Source organism: Pieris rapae, chromosome 1 (assembly GCF_905147795.1).
Source record: "Pieris rapae chromosome 1, ilPieRapa1.1, whole genome shotgun sequence".
In the NCBI taxonomy this organism is placed as follows: domain Eukaryota; kingdom Metazoa; phylum Arthropoda; class Insecta; order Lepidoptera; family Pieridae; genus Pieris; species Pieris rapae.
The window spans coordinates 9,865,549-9,881,824 of NC_059509.1; the positions used below are offsets into that span (position 1 = coordinate 9,865,549).

At 32.6% G+C, this 16,276-nt stretch overlaps 1 protein-coding gene across 3 annotated transcripts; it reads right to left on the reverse strand.

The window, feature by feature from the left end:
* Nucleotides 1–161: 161 nt before the first annotated feature.
* On the reverse strand, nt 162–15,301 carry LOC110992016 (zinc finger C2HC domain-containing protein 1C). 3 transcript variants are annotated; one of them, XM_045628829.1, is made up of 12 exons: nt 15,239–15,301; nt 15,017–15,093; nt 5,381–5,536; nt 4,958–5,179; nt 4,148–4,237; nt 3,819–3,982; nt 3,599–3,686; nt 3,381–3,428; nt 2,759–2,779; nt 2,380–2,592; nt 1,721–1,880; nt 162–1,291 (listed from the first exon to the last, which is right to left on the reverse strand). In XM_045628829.1, exons 2-12 carry the CDS (start codon nt 15,053–15,055, stop codon nt 1,128–1,130), a joined length of 1,365 nt encoding a protein of 454 aa, XP_045484785.1. In that variant the 5' UTR covers nt 15,056–15,093; nt 15,239–15,301; the 3' UTR covers nt 162–1,127. The 3 variants fall into 3 exon arrangements, with proteins under 3 accessions (XP_045484785.1, XP_045484783.1, XP_045484780.1); XM_045628827.1 differs by lacking the exons at nt 15,017–15,093; nt 15,239–15,301 and adding an exon at nt 8,725–9,068 and having other exon boundaries at nt 3,381–3,425; XM_045628824.1 differs by lacking the exons at nt 15,017–15,093; nt 15,239–15,301 and adding an exon at nt 8,725–9,064.
* Between the last annotated feature and the right edge of the window lie 975 nt (nt 15,302–16,276).

Here is a 16,276-nt window from a genome sequence, read left to right on the forward strand (position 1 = left end):
CATTTTTTATTTATTAATACTTTGTTGCATAACATGAAAGAAAAAAAATTGAACATAATTTAATGATAAGCTATTGGATTACTAAAGATGAAACAACAGATGTGTAGTGCGGGGATTACCTTAACCTTTTACCTTTGAGTATATTTAAATTAAAATACCAGTTGTAATTATAAACTATATTTCCAAAATGGCATAGTTAACATTATAAGCGTTTTGTACAATTAATGTTGTTAAGACTTGCAATTTCACAATCTTATCTTATTTATAACTGGAACTAGATGAAAAAAAACATCGAATTGTAAACCTTTCTAATTTTGAGATTGGTTATATTGCGCAGTTTAAAATTCATGTCAGTCAGATAAGTCGGTGGCACTATTATTATTTTTTATTATCCAATTTTAATTAGGTTTCATTTTAAGGATTAATATACCGTCAATTTTTATCAAGTTCTTTCACAGTTATTTGAATATTTAAAAAAACAAGTACATCAAAATTTTTAAAGCAAATGACAAGGTCGTCTACAGTCTATGTGTATGTATACTGTGTGAATTAGTATTTCAATTGTTTAAGTATCAAAATTCATATGAAAACCGGCACAACCTGCATGATAAAACAAACACTAAAGTAATAATTAAACGCAGTGAGCAATATAAAAAATAAGCCAAAATGAGCCGCAGAAATAGATCTTCCCAACAAGACGTACATACTATCGAAATCGTGTGCTTGCTCCCGTCAATTCGCATTTGGACTTATTATATCGTAAAATGACTTCACTAAGTAAAATAATATAAAAGTAAACAATATTTGGATTATTAATTCTATGAATAGGAAAAAGTCATAAGGATTTTTTAACATGACCAGTAATTAATTAAAATTTTGGTTAAGTCTACTACTTTATACATGTAAATCTACTCTAAAATACTGTATACGATCTATAAAAAAATACATAGTTTTTTCGCTGAAATTATAATTTGATCACGAGCCGATTAGATATATTATTTGATTAACTATTGTAAGCTTTAACCAATAATGTAGGACAAATTTTTCAACTGCTAATTTTGTATTAGATATATCACAATAAGCTTACATAAAATTTAGTCGAATTAAATCTGAAATTAACGAGTAGGTTACCTACGCCGGGCGGCCGGTTTGGATTTGTTAAATTGGAAGTTGGCGCATTTGGGAATGTGTCGTTCGGCGGCTCCTTGGTTAAAACGACGGTTGCAGTGAGGGCACTGGACGTAGTCCGGGTTTTCTGATGGAGGCGGAGGCGGCAGGTCGCTAAGTTTTCCTGTAACAGGAATATATATCTGTGGTCATAGATCTGACAATGATAGGTACATTCTGCTCAGTATGACTTATTAATATATCGAGTGATTCATATTTTAATAGTGCCTTTAAGATTTCTTAATAATGTTATTGCTTGTCCTGTAAAGTAATGAAATTGCATTTATCATATTCTGACCTATGGCCACAGATAAGTTATGTCCGGTGTGAAACGCACCAACTGCTATATTTCGATAACGTTTCAGCAACCGTGCCTAGCTTAAAATGGCAATACAAAAATATATGAACATTCAACATTTGTTTGCATCGGTGCAGTTTATACAGTTTCGATAACGCCGTGCATAAATGATCAATAAAAAAATGTTTTCTATTTTAACACGGGTAGAGGCTAACATCAAACTTTAAGAAACATCAATCATAGTATGAAACTCACCGCCAGCGCTTAGATGCGCCTGAACTTGTTTTGCTGCCCGTATTGCTTGGATGAACTCTTCGTGTTTCTGGCGCCAATTGCCGTTTAAAGATTTGCTTACTTTCGTTGAGCTGGTTGTACCTTTGCGGAGCTTTCCTATGAAGGGCTCAGCTTCTGTGCCCTGAAATAAAATAGTTTTAATGTCTGTATCCAACGTGTCGAGACTTAAAAAGTCTTAAAATGTATTATGGGTTTTTCGAGAACTGAAAAAACCTATTGGTTATGAAAGTATTTGTTCAATACGTAGACAGTGCTTTTCTTAATAAAATATCCTGGCTCGTAATGCATAAATATAATTAATTTATTTGTGAGCTTTATAAATATAAAAGTTAATCGAGATTGATATAATTTTTTTCCAAAAATAATTTTGGTGTTATAAATATATCTATAAAGATATATTTATAACACCGAATTTCTGCAGCGTCTCAATTAATTTAGTAAACGTTTTATGTTTTTTTCAAAGAAATAGTCGAAATATCTAGAAGTCACTGTATACCTACCAAAACTTTTCAAGTACATATTTCAAAGATATTGCAGTAACTTTCTTTACCAATCCGTGATTTACGGTGCCTGTATCTCAAGGGAGCGTATTTAAAAACTCTTGTTTAAATAACATGTACCGCAAGGCGATGTTTAAGCACGTCAAATGGTTTGCGCTTCTTGGTGTGAGTCTTCCGGCAAATGTCTTGATGGCGAGCGAGGCGGTCAGGCGCAAAGTGTCGCCCGCACACCGCACACGCGTCCCCCTCCGCTCCCGACCCGGCCGGCCCACTCTTACTCGCTGACGTTACGCTTGCTCTGGGCTTCCTCACGCCACTAGATGCTGGTGGACTCTGTGGTAAACAGCAACAAAAGCAATATATTTTAGGAATGTTTACATTTAACTTATTTATTACAATTTCTTCAAAACATAAACTGTGAAGCTAATTTAGGTTTAAGAGTTGGGTTGGGTGTCTGGCATTATTGAATACATTATATATGTGAATTAAAGATATTTACCGCTGTAGTTCTTTTTGGCACCTGAAATAAATAAAACAATGTTACAAAATAAATTTGACAGATAAGCAACATTGATATAATTTATTAAGTGCTTGGACAAATTATAAATATGTATATGTATACGTATTTCGCAGACTTAGGCAACGTTTGGAGAGAATGGTGATCCCATGATCCCTTATAGGGGGACCCCTCTCTAGTGCTACTAAAAGAACAGTTTTCAGTAAATGAATCCTGCCTGTCTACGGAGCCGAAATTATTACGCTCACACAACCCACGGCGAATATGCAATGCTTGTTATCTCCCTTCGCGATTGGGTACCAAATGAGGCCATTCGTGAAAAGTAGCGATGGGCAGGCCATATAGCGTGCATGGACAAGAACCGATGGACCTGCAGTATTCTTTGAGACATTGGCAGAATAAAACTTTAACCCCAAAAACTGCGCGGCCGCCCATCAACTAGGTGGCCTGACGACATCTTCAAAAAGCTTGGTGGATACAGAGAGATACGAAAACGGATGAGGCGTACGTCCAGAAACAGATCACATAAAAAGGATGATGATGATGAATATTTTTATAGGGAATTTAATAGGCAACTAAGTATGTATAATATTAATTTACTTACGGGATTTGCTCTCTGCATGACCCCTCGGGGCTTGCTTTCTGTCGACTGCTGAAATCACGCCATTAATTTATACACTTAAAAATAATTATTTCCCTAGTATTTACAAGAATTTGGCATTATTTACAAATTTGTACGTCATATATAGGAACGTCAAATACGTTTAAATAAATTTGACATTTAATTCAAAAAGGTATAATTCATATGACAAATTTTCTTACCACATTTTCATTTGTTGTTCTCTTTGGCGGGATATTACTAGTTTTAGGCACGACTTTGTTTGCTTTTATTAAGGTTTGAGCTGGAGTCCTATTGGACGTAAAAAATACAGTTAGTACATATGTAATCAAAATTAGAAATTTTACATTAGTAATTATAACCAATCCAATTTGTTAAGTTTTATTATAGGATTTTATGGCAAGTGTATACAGTTACCCATACTTTTTGGCAATCTTCCTTGTGTCCACGTCGTCAGAACGGGGAGTTTCCGGCGCAAGCGCATGGGGAAATGTCTCATTTTCCAGTAGGTCGTGCTTATTATTGTTCTCTGTTTTTACACCATCTATCTCATCACTTGTAATCGGATCTTCGCCGTTATGTTTTTTCTATTGAAATATTTATTAATTATTACCGATTCTTGTCATGAATTATATTTTATTATTAAAAACAAAGTGGTATAACACAACGGCCTAACTAAATATACAGTTTAGTGTAATGAAAGAACTACCGCCTTTAATATGTTAACAATAGAAAAATCTATCGAAGCTTACCAATTTTATAACAGTATTGAGATCGACTTCATGATTGTGGTTGAGATCACCAGAGCCATTAACATTAATATTGTTATTGACATTTTGAACCTGAAATATATTTAATAACGATAAAAAATTAAAAAATGAATACATTTCCTACTTACGATATCCCACAATTCTTAATTTATATTACATAGAAGAATTACATGAGAATAAAATTGTAATTCATGATGGAACTCAATCTCGATGGGAGGAGGACAAGGGCTGCCTACCCATACGCTGGTACGTATTTTTGTTTAAAATCAAAAAAAGTCAATAAGTCATTGTTTTTCATTTATGCAAAATATTTAAAGAAAAATTTCAGCCTTTCGAAGACGAGTCAGGCTGACTACAAAAGCTTATCAAATATAACAACAGAAGTTTATTTTTCCTTTAACAAACTATACAGAGGGGGAGATAAAAATATGAAGCAAATCTAATATAGGGCTGTGTATATAAAACACCAAAACTTCTTTTTATTCCTTTGTAATTAACACCAGTGATGATTTCCTTGGGTGTCATAAGTATAAAGCGGTAAACCGCAGTTCTGTTCGCATCGGATAAACTTGTGGTTAAACTAGTAACACATCACAATAGGCCCTCGCAAGGTTGACTACATTGTCAGCGGAAATCTTCGGTTACATCTAAAGAAGCAGTAGTTAGAACGACTTCAATAACAACATGTTCATAATACATTTTACGAGTTGCTTGAACGGCTTTGAGACATTGATACTGAAAAAATTGGAACACACATTACAGAAAAATAATATTTTAAGTGAGAATCCGTACCTGGGTAATCTGTTTTTTGACGCTATGGGAACTGAATGTGCCGTGTGTTCGCACTGATGTTTTCTTTTCCAATGCGAGCTTGGATGTCGTGTTGGCGATCTTCGTATAGCCATTGGGTATAGCTTTTCTTGGCTGTGCCCTTTCTGTATTGTGGATCGGTTGAAGAGGATAACTCTTGTCGATACCTGCTTTGGTTCTGCGTTCTTCGAACATTTGACGAACCTGGTGAAAATTAAAAGAATAACTCGTAATTTTTTTATGCATGACCATAAATGGATTGTAATACAGGTAGGTTTTTTATTAGTATACAATATAGGCTAGGATAAAGATAATCTAATATATAAAATAAGAGAAAAATGCACAGGAAAACCTAAAAAGTGTTCATTCCGGAAAACTGGAACAGATTGAGAATGCCAATAGTACCTTTCCGGGTGGATGTGTTGGAGGTGGATTAGTGGAGGGGGCGGTTCCATTGCTCGGTGAATGACGCACTCTATCCAACGCTTTTGCTTGCTGAGCCTCGTATAACGATGCTATTTTCATCTCCTTTTCTTGTAGCTGCTTTTGTTGAAAACGTGCCTGAAAAGATTTTTACTTTGTTCAACGAACTTAAATCATTTTCATGAGAAAAAATATTTCTGAACGATGAACATTTTATGCAAATGTGACCTTTCTTATTTTATAAAAATACGGAAAAGGAAGCCTGAGCTAGCCTTTTAGGTAGCGATCGAGATTTGCAATAGAGGTCGACTCCTACGCATCGCTGCGCATGACAACCTGTCTACCGCCCGCGTTCATTGTTTTCGATTAGTTTAATTATTTATTGAACAGGTTTTAGTTTCGATTGGCCTTAGAATATCTTAGATTCAAAACATAATCTAATTATATGAAATATAATAGGCAATATATAATACCGTCAAACACATTTTTTTTGCAAATATTATTGCCGGTTTTCTCCTTATCAAATCATCCGTACCAATGCCGGACACCCTAAGGCTACTATTCTATATGATGATATATCATAACACGATTCTAATATTGTACAAGGTATTGGTATATATAGACGTATTTCTCAATCAAAACTTGCTTCAATACGTTGGTCTGTACTCCACAATATTTTGTAAATGTTGAATCTGAATAAATCACGTCACTATTCTAATGATTAAAAAACGAGCAAACAAATCCATAGAGTCCTGTTCCAAAAAAACAGTGTTTACCACTAGTGAAGTTAAAGTTTGCTATAAGTAGAATATTTTTTGTCAACAAAATACTGATAAGTTGGTTTCATCATCGGCTCGGCTATGGTCGTGTGAATAGGCCTGCAGGTTCTATGGATAATTAACGGCGCTAACGACACGACTCTACGGTCATAGTCCGCATTACATATAATTTATTGGATTTAATTCTTGACACGTTAAATATACCTGCTTAGGGGCTATGATAGAAACGGTGACTTTTATCCCATTAACTATCACGACACTACGTGGATTAAATTGCGTATAACTAGTTTAAGCGTCTTGATAGTTAAGAATTGTTAATTTGTAACCAGCAATAATCAGAAGCTTCTTAAACCAAAAAATACATACAAAGAAGTGACATAAATGATAGTACTGATAGAAACCATTAAGTGAAAAGTATGTGATATGAATCCCAGTTAATCCACCTTGGCAATATCTTCACGTGCCGAAATCGGGCAGCAACAAATAAAAATTTCTCGTTTAAATTTCAATAAATATATCCATTATATATCGTCACTTGTTTTAATTTGAATTTAATTATTACAATTTTATAATTATATATTCTATTTAAATTTTATAATTTATAACATTAGATAAGTATGAGAGCCATTTCAAATAAAAGTATAACGTATATTTTAAGTGAATTTGTTTTACGTTGTATTGTAAGGCTCAAGGAATGCCTCGAACAAAACAAACGCAGAAATATTTAAACCATATCACAATACATATCAGGAGAATATAAGCATTTGATTAAAAAAAATCCCAGAATAGCATTACCTATTGGAAAGCCTAACCGTAATAATAACCGTTAATTATAACTATCAAAACTAACTACTAACTGTAATGAGCATTATACAATTTCATACGTAAAAATCTTAATCTATAAGAAAATTGTAATTTTCCAACCTTTCCAATTATCAGTGAGTAAACTTAAACATTGTCGTATGTTTGTAATGTTTATAATGTATTCCTTAATTAATTGTATAATAAATGTACTTCCATAAATGATCTGTTTAAATAAAAAAATAAAAAAACTGATCGCAAATATATCGCTTAGCGCGAAACTCGAAGACGGCTGCGTTTTTTTCTGAGAAATGTGTTTAGAGATAAAAAAATACAATTGGTTTTTATTTTTTTTTGGTTCTTAAGGTTTTATTAAGATTACGCGAACTGTTTACATATGTACCCAAAGGTGGGCGAAGTAAAAGGCGTATTAAGGCGAAACGAAGTTCACATGGGCAGCTAGTAAATTATTTTTACTCGTATGCTAGCTAAACGACAGTCGATCCCAGACATGAAAAAGGAAACGTTAAGTTAAATGAAAATACTTTTTAGTTGTAATGGTGTGTTCACACATGAGATAAATCAAATATGACATATAACTTTTAATTTGTTTATGCTACAGATGTCGTAATTACCGTACGTACACGTATGTACGTCAAGGCAGTCTCGTAAACATACCATTTACGGCAAGTTCGTAATCAATGAGTCATCTGTCATTGATCTCTCTGCATATAGAAACTGGTTTCACTAGATAGACAATCGCTATTTGATAACTGCATTGAGAATATCTGTTCCGGTTTTTAGAAATGAGATTTTAAGAAGGCGCAGTTTCCCTGTCATTTAAAATAGGTAGGGTTTAATCTTGGAATGTCTTGATGAACATTAATTGAACAATACAACACGCAGTGTCATTGATTTAAAATATAGGTATTATATATATTTTATTATCCTCAAATATTTAATGGAACTTCCTGTTTCGAGCAGGAAAATATAGCAGAATCGTTTGAACATTTGATTTGGCCTATATAAAGCAAAGTTTAAAAACATTGTTCACAATTCGCAAGTAGTTTTGTATTCACTCAGTGAGTCACGAGGCCGTATGTTAAACTTGAGATGTGATGTAACACTCGCCTACAGGCGCTGACTAACTTTGCATTGCTTGGTTGTGAAGTATAATTAAGTTTTGAATGCGATTTTAATTTTAAAAATATCAAGGGGAGCTGGAGAAGTATATAAAACTGGATTTAAAAGATCGTAACAAGTAACCAAGATACCTTGGTGAAAAACGAAAAGAATGGATTTCAATTTGTTTTCTTTTACATTAATATTACATAACGTATTTAGAATACTCGTCTTAAGTACTTACGTTGTAAATCTAACAATGTGTGATGTATAAATAAACTTTCCATGAAATATACCATTGTTCCTTTTAAGTCAAGGCCAATGACGAATGTTTCCTAGTATATAACACGTCCGTTGTATATAAATGCAGGTAAGTTAAAACCTATTAATATAAAAAGGACCATTACAACATTGGATATTAAACCATACAACATTTCAATATTTTCTCAACAGTTTGTACTTATGCATTATTTAATGACATAACTTTGTGGCTTGCTTCGTAGCATGAAAGCGTTTCTAGGCTGGAAAATAATTGTTGATTTAAAATATTCAAGTGTTTTAGCTTAAAACCGTCTTAGCATATATTAATTAAATATTCAAAAGAATAAATGATCACCATCTCACCTTCGGTTCTGGTAAGGTAAGCCAGCCATTTCTTATTTCGAAAGAATCACTGGTTTCTAAATTCACAGATGAAAATGTTTTATCAGCACCTAGACTCCAGCTACCTGGATCCCACCAATTCACATGATCTAATAAACTAGAGTGCTTGTTCATAACTTGTCAGTTTAGACAGCTGATTAGCAAACTACTTTTTAGGTCATTTTTCTAAAAGCTTTTCCTACAATCTTAAAAGCTTTGGAACACAGTATATTTTACAAAATACAGAGTAAGTCAAGTGTCACGGAGTGGAGTCACGAATGCCGCGAACGTTAAGCTCGTTTTAAGTTTTTGTTTGCCTTTTGTTCCTATGCAACAGAACACGTGGAAACCAATGTCATGTTCCCACCATGAATAAGCCATGACCTCTCAATGAACAGTTAACTTGACCCTGTTATTGGAAAATGTTTTTACTTTACAAGTTTGCAGTTATATTCAGAGAAAGATACAGTTTTATCAAACGAATTGAAACGTGATCTTTTTTCGATATAAACATTTCCTTTTCTTGTTCTGACATTCGGTTAGAGTATTTGCAGAGACTGCGTAACACAAATTGATGTATCAAGTTCATGAACAATCTTAATAATATTTTGCTATAAAGAATTAGATCAAATACAACTAATCTCTTCGTTATATAGTTTTTGCTAAGTGTAAGTCATCGCGTTAGTATGCTAATAGGCAAAGAGTTATCCGTAGTCAGGTGATTTAATATCCCAACAAAACAATATTACATATTAAAATAATTTGTAAATTTAAAAAAAATCCCGCAGCGGTAACTCAAACTTCAAAGTGCACTACCCAAAACGACAATAATAATTGTTGTAGAGTTTTTATCAAAAGCCGCTTATTACAGCAAGTTTAATTTAAACAATATTTTCATACATGTCATTTACATAAGACATGCGATTTTTAGATAAATACAAAAACATGATAATCTTCAACAGCTGCAGAAAACTTAATATTTGTACGAGTATGTAAAATGTAAAAATATTTTTTACAACTTCTTCTATTGTATATTCATAAAGTTAAATTCTAATTTGCGTTTTCATTTCGCAATTTCAACGGTGCATCCTTACTTTCTAACTTTCGAATGACTTGGCCTTTGGCACGTCTTCTGAGAGATGAGCTCTAAATAAATAGTCTTAGATGCTCTATTGGCTCGTCTTTAAGCCAAATACATATCTATAAACGTACAACCCAGTTGACTGATTACTTCCTAGTGTGACGAAGTGACGTAAGCACTTTCGTTGATTTGATCGTAAACCTGCACCAAATTTGTATTTGCATTGCACTCAAAGTACAGCTTGCTTGTCGAATATGGAAACTTGTAAAATACTTTCAATTTGTTCTCGTTTCTATCTTTATAATTTACCGACGTACATATTACTTGGATCTTACTTATTCAAAGCATATTATACTTAATAATGAGAGAAGTCTGACCTTGGACCTTGAGAACAAAGAAATTATACAACTTTTTAAAACATAAACAACAAAGAGGTGCTGTAATGCGACCACACTCGTCCGTTTCTATTAAGTTACACTTTACGCTTAGTGACTTTTATTTGCTGGTATCACAGCCTAGATTACTTATTTTTAGAAATTTTATGTATTCACGTAACTAAAAATAACAAACAAATATACTGTACTTACAACTTTCTCAACCTACCAAGTAATAAAAATAATTAAAAATAAAATTGCGACAAATTTAAAAAGTTCCTGTGACAGTGTACCTTTAACGCTGACAGCACAGCTTTCCTCGCTGTATTGCGATATTTATTCGTTGAGCCAGGAAAGCACTTTAATTAGGGCTTCTTTACTTAAACTTTTAAGAATTATGTTAGAAATAAAAATAATGGGGATCCAAGAACATAAGATTATTATTTGTAAGTATAGATGCGTCTTACTCGCCCGGAAATCATCCACGTTCATATGCATATTTAATCACAATTATGACTAGTTGAAATATATGGATATTGGATATATTTTTGTTCTCATCAGGTAGGGACATATATTATTTAAAATAGTATTATAAATATTAAGTTTGCTATATATTATTACATAAGAAAAATATTGTTTCACCCAGAAATTTGCTTTTTATAATGAACATCTTAATTAATAATAACTTCCTAATCATAAGAAATATTACGTGTTTAATACAATACTATTTATTAATTCGAATTGGCTAAATAACTGATGTTCATCTCTGACGATACCTTCAGAAAATTCATTTACCTAATTGATATGCTATTGGAACAGTTTTGGAGCAGATTGCTATTGATTTAATTTGTTAGGTTAGGATGGAGCCAAGCGGTTTATAAACCTATATCACCTATAGGTTTATAAATATTTTTGGTAAAACATTAAAGATATCTTACCAATCGCTTAGTTCTTTCTATCTGTAAATGAAAAGCATGGTTAAAGGAATGGCGAGGACAGGATCATATAATATAGGAATACAAAAGCTAGTTTGTTATGTTAAGCGGTATATTTCTTAATTATTAAATTATAGACCTATACATCTGTAATCCTACATTTCATTAACGATCTTCAACTGAAGGTTCATTTTAAGAAATATCAAACAATATATCTTATTCTTAAAATGGGGCAAATAAATTTCGCTTCAAGCTTATGTCTGAGAGAAATAATCAAGTATATTGTAACACATATTTCAAATGCTTAGAATATTTAAATAATTAGTCTTATTATGTAGTAAATTGTATCACGCGTAACACAGCTGTGTTCTAGACTAGGGCAATCATAAGACAAGATCTGTGTACATTTTTTATTTCACTAATATGTGATTTATTAATATATATGGTACAATTAAAGATAATATCCCAAAGAGCATCGTAAGAGTCGATTTATGTTTAGACCCAATCAAAAATCAACGAAAACGCGCGTAAACGATAATATAAAATAATTACTCCATCATAAGTCCAACGTAAATTTAGTAATACATAACCGTCACATCGCTAATTTATTATTGAAAAGTCTTTAGACATTCGTGGTTCAAGAAAATGTCAACGATCCATACGTCTAAGGATCAAATTCTGTTAAATACGGCTCTATAGCTTTCGCTTCATTATTGATTCAAGTGCATTACATTTCGCATTCCTCCATTAGTCAGAGCTAAGTGCTACTTGGTATCTTTGGGTATAATTAATGTACTTATCTTTCCATAAAATGCTGATAAAATAAACAATACTTTGCTGTGATATTTATGTTATCAGTAAAAATGCGCATCTATTTTGTTGTTAAGCTGTTGCCGCGACCTTTGTCTAACTTTTTATATACGAGGACTTGTTTTGCGATTTAACCAAATATGTGACAAGTGTGGGTTGTAGTTGCAATTTTTGGATATCTTGAAAACCACATCGCTGTAACAAATACACCTACGGACTACATGAGTACATAATAATAATAATATATTTAGTATACAAAGACATGTATAACTTCCCTGTAGGAGTTCTAAGTTTGTAGATAAATTCTGATGCAAGTGTGAAAATTTAAAATTCACACATAAGGACTAAAATAGAGTTCCTCTTTGAACTGTATTTGCGGACCAAATGGGGTCGCTGTAACTTTTCTCCACGTCTACGACACTTATTTTTGCATTGCTAAATTTATCAAGCAATCTCTTTAAAATAATAAAAAAGCCATATCAGCTTGGCGTGCATTATTAGCTTCACGAATGAGGTCATTTACACAAGTCATATTTTTGTGTCAACGTTACCACACATGCCGCACCTCATAAGCCCAGTCAGCGATTAAGTAACCTAAAGTTATAAATTATCAAGTTTACCTTAATTTAGGGATTGGCCTGAAATTTAACGTTGAATTAAGTACGTTAAAAATGCCAGAGTTGAATTCAATTATATTTTTAATTAATAGATTGATTTGTCAAATCAAAATCATAACTCATCTGCCAGTGAGGGCATTAGTTATAGTACGAATACTATTCAAAGGATCGTCGAGCGTTAAATCTCGGTATTAGTGATTTGTCTAGTCCTAAACAGCAAACATAGTGTTTGTCATATTTATCGTTCAATTCAAATTCATGGTCATTGGTTATAACGAATGTTCTCCTTAGAATGTCCATGTAGATTTCGAGCTGTATTTATCCATTCCAGCACTGCCATTGCTTCTGAAATATATTAAACGCTACTTTTGTAGAGAATAGATATAATTATATTACACTTAACTGTAAACTGTGACTAACTACCCATGAACCTGACGTTGGTGTGAGTACGCATATTTTGGCTTCATTGTAATTTGAACATTAAATTACCCGAGTTACTTTTTATTATTAACCTCCAAGCCTCAATGTTTATTTGTACGTCCAATTTCCAAATAAAACTAAATGCTTTTAATTACATTTGTGGGTTATGTTTCTATTGAAAACGAATAAGAAATAATATTTAATATTAAAGCTATAAGTTGACTTCATTAAATGCCAATGATCAAAAATCTTATAATCTAATAAATACGTGGGCACAAGCACAGGTAAAAAACTTTCGCATCCGAAGGTAAAGTATTGGAATCAATAGGATATTTTTCATTAGTGACCTGAATTACAATATTTGAATAAAACACTAACACTGAAGGTATCGATCCAGTTGAAATGGGGCAGCATGACACGACAACTCGTCCTATAATAGTCAATAGTAAATTTCATTTCATGTCATTTTGTGTAACATACGATTTTTGTCTTTGATTTTCGCAAATATCTAAAGAAAACCTCATTCACGTGTTATGTTTACTATACAGAACTGAATAGACGTATGACCACAATCCCACGAGTGAGATGCCGCCTATTGGAGGGCCTGTCCAGGAACCACTTACTTAACAGACACTTAAATGAACTCATATTAAACTGTCTAGAGAAGATGGCAAGGAGTTCCTCGTTTTTGCTGTTTTTACAAGAAAAGACGATCCGAATTGTGCAATGCGGCACCTAAGGATGTCAACAACGAAGGGGAATCTCCAGCGCGCTTTTTGATAAGCGTTGTTTGAATATAAACGCAAATTTTATAATTTACACAATTTCAAGTTTCGAATACAACTACTGTAAAGTACTTGAAACATTGACTAATGAAATACATTATTGAACGACTCTAAAATATTCTTTGGTTACGTCAAAACATAGCAATATTACGAAATATATGTTATTGGTCCATGCAGACAAAAATAAAGGGGGACTGTATGTACGTTCGAACTCCAAGGAATGTTGATCTTTATGTAAATATTAAACTTGTAAGTTGAAGTAAAAATAACATATATATATCTGTTCAAAAAATATATACAAAATTAAGTTTTTCTTTGCTTACATAATACCCAATAACCCAAATCTGTGGCCAAAAGGTTGCATACCTACACTAAAGTTGCAAGTGCGCTATCAGCATTAAATTGCTTTTCGTCGAGATTGTACAGTAACATACGGTCATTGCCTTTCCGTCTTAGTTGCATTGCAGAGTTCCTTTTAACTTACAAATGTCCACGTTTGGACTTCTTATTTATTTTGTGAAGTTTTAATAATTGTGAACATCAAAAAAAGGGATTTTCACAGTTTTTATAAATATTAGATTCATTATAATAATAATAATACATGAAATCTGTAACAGGATAGAATTAATACTTATCAAGTAATAATGAACTTTATATTTAATGGTATCTTGGTCTTATTTACGATTCCATTGAACAACCGAATGAACAAAATGACCGAGGTCAAGGTTCGCAAAATGCTTCATATTTCTATTTCTCTCGCACTTGGGATAAAACTCTGATGTACAATAAAGCCAGATGTAAGTTTGCGTCAAACTAACGAACTCTGTTTAAAAAAAATAACCGTTAGTGAGTCATTTGTTTTTTGCTTAGACATAACACTAAGGCAGATAATCTAGACTGACCTAATGAAAAGATATAGAAAATATTAATGAGAATAAATTTGTAACCTAAAAATATGCCAAATTAGAAATGGCAGAAAAGACCTGTAAGGTCAATTACGAGAATAAATATTAGTAAATACAGATACTAATTGTTAATGTTTTTATTAATAGTGTAAATGGCTTTTAATAATTGTATCAGTAAATTCATCTAAATATATAGTTAGGAATCAAAATAAAATTACCACTCTCTATCAATCGACAAAAAAATATCACTTTAAAAATTTAATTTATAAAAAGCAGGTAATTTTACTACCGTTTTAATCCTATTTCCAATATATACAAAATTTTAGCTCTTAGAAATTATAACATACCTGCATTTGCAACAAACGTGAGCCTCCAGACTTCTCCATGTTCTGTATTTCTGGTAATTGTAAACACTAACAAAAGCCTGGTAAATGTTGAAAAAACTTTAATTATAATATTCCATAAAGAAAACACGCGATTTATTCAAATAAATATTTGTTTACAAATTTTGACTAGACATTTCAAAATTGACTTGTTTACAGACGATAGAAATTAAATGTGGTACAAACTTTTTTAATATAAAACGCGACCGTAAACGATCAGTCACACCGATTAAACAAGCTTAATATTGCTAATTGCAAGCAGTCGCTCGTAGCCAAGCGACTCTTGCACGATATCAACTACCAAACGATAACTCAAACGACACAGTACTCAGACCTCTGTGCTAAGCAGTGCACGGCCGGTGCACAAGATGGCGCTACTTGTACATGGACAGTATAAAGTTCCGTCTTAGTAGTTCTTCGGGTCATTTAAATTATTTTTCTCTTCACTACATAGTAGGTATAAAACAAAGTCGCTTTCTCTGTCCCTATGTCCCTTTGTATGCTTAAATCTTTGAAACTACGCAACGGATTTTAATGCGGTTTTTTAATAGATAGAGTGATTCAAGAGGAAGGTTTATATGTACTGTTATTTTTGAGGTTTCTAATGTGATGTCGTAAATAATTACATTTTTTCCGCTTACATTGCAAACGCAGGCTGAACCCTACGAGTTTTATCAAAATGCACTAAGTATTGTACACATTGAAAAGGTCTACAGAAAAGTCCGTGATGGTATATGTCTATCTCTTATGGATAACCCACAATAACTTTTTTTTGTCATTTACTTCTTACGACAAATAATATAATGGCTAATTTTCGAAGCGATTTTAACCAATTAATCCTTAACCAATTAAATACCTTGAATACATTGTTCATTTAATATACATCTATACAGCCCATTACAGCTTATTTAACAGCGATCGAACACGTATAATATTATCGGAGCTTTCCAGCGACGGAAATAATAATACATAATAAAAACCTGCTTTTCATCAGCATTGCACCCGAAGCTGGGGCGGGTCACTAGTTTCGAATAATTTTAAAATTTCTAGTCGAGTTCACCATCAATCGAGGCTTGAGAATAGCACGCTTAACTATTAGACTTTAATTAAATAACCACAGAGAGGAAAGGTATAACGGACGGGAAAATTGTATAAATAAATATTTACCACAAAGGCCTTTATTTTATAAAAAAGATACATATAAACATTCAATATGTGAACGTC

Coding starts and splice junctions, on each gene's coding strand:
- LOC110992016 (XM_045628824.1), bottom strand. CDS start 8,877: ATGAACAAGCACTCTAGTTTATTAGATCATGTGAATTGGTGGGATCCA. Junction 4,238..4,957: donor TCAAAAAACAGATTACCCAG/GTACGGATTCTC, acceptor AATATATTTCAG/GTTCAAAATGTCAATAACAA. Junction 1,881..2,379: donor TGCTTAAACATCGCCTTGCG/GTACATGTTATT, acceptor ATTTTATTTCAG/GGCACAGAAGCTGAGCCCTT.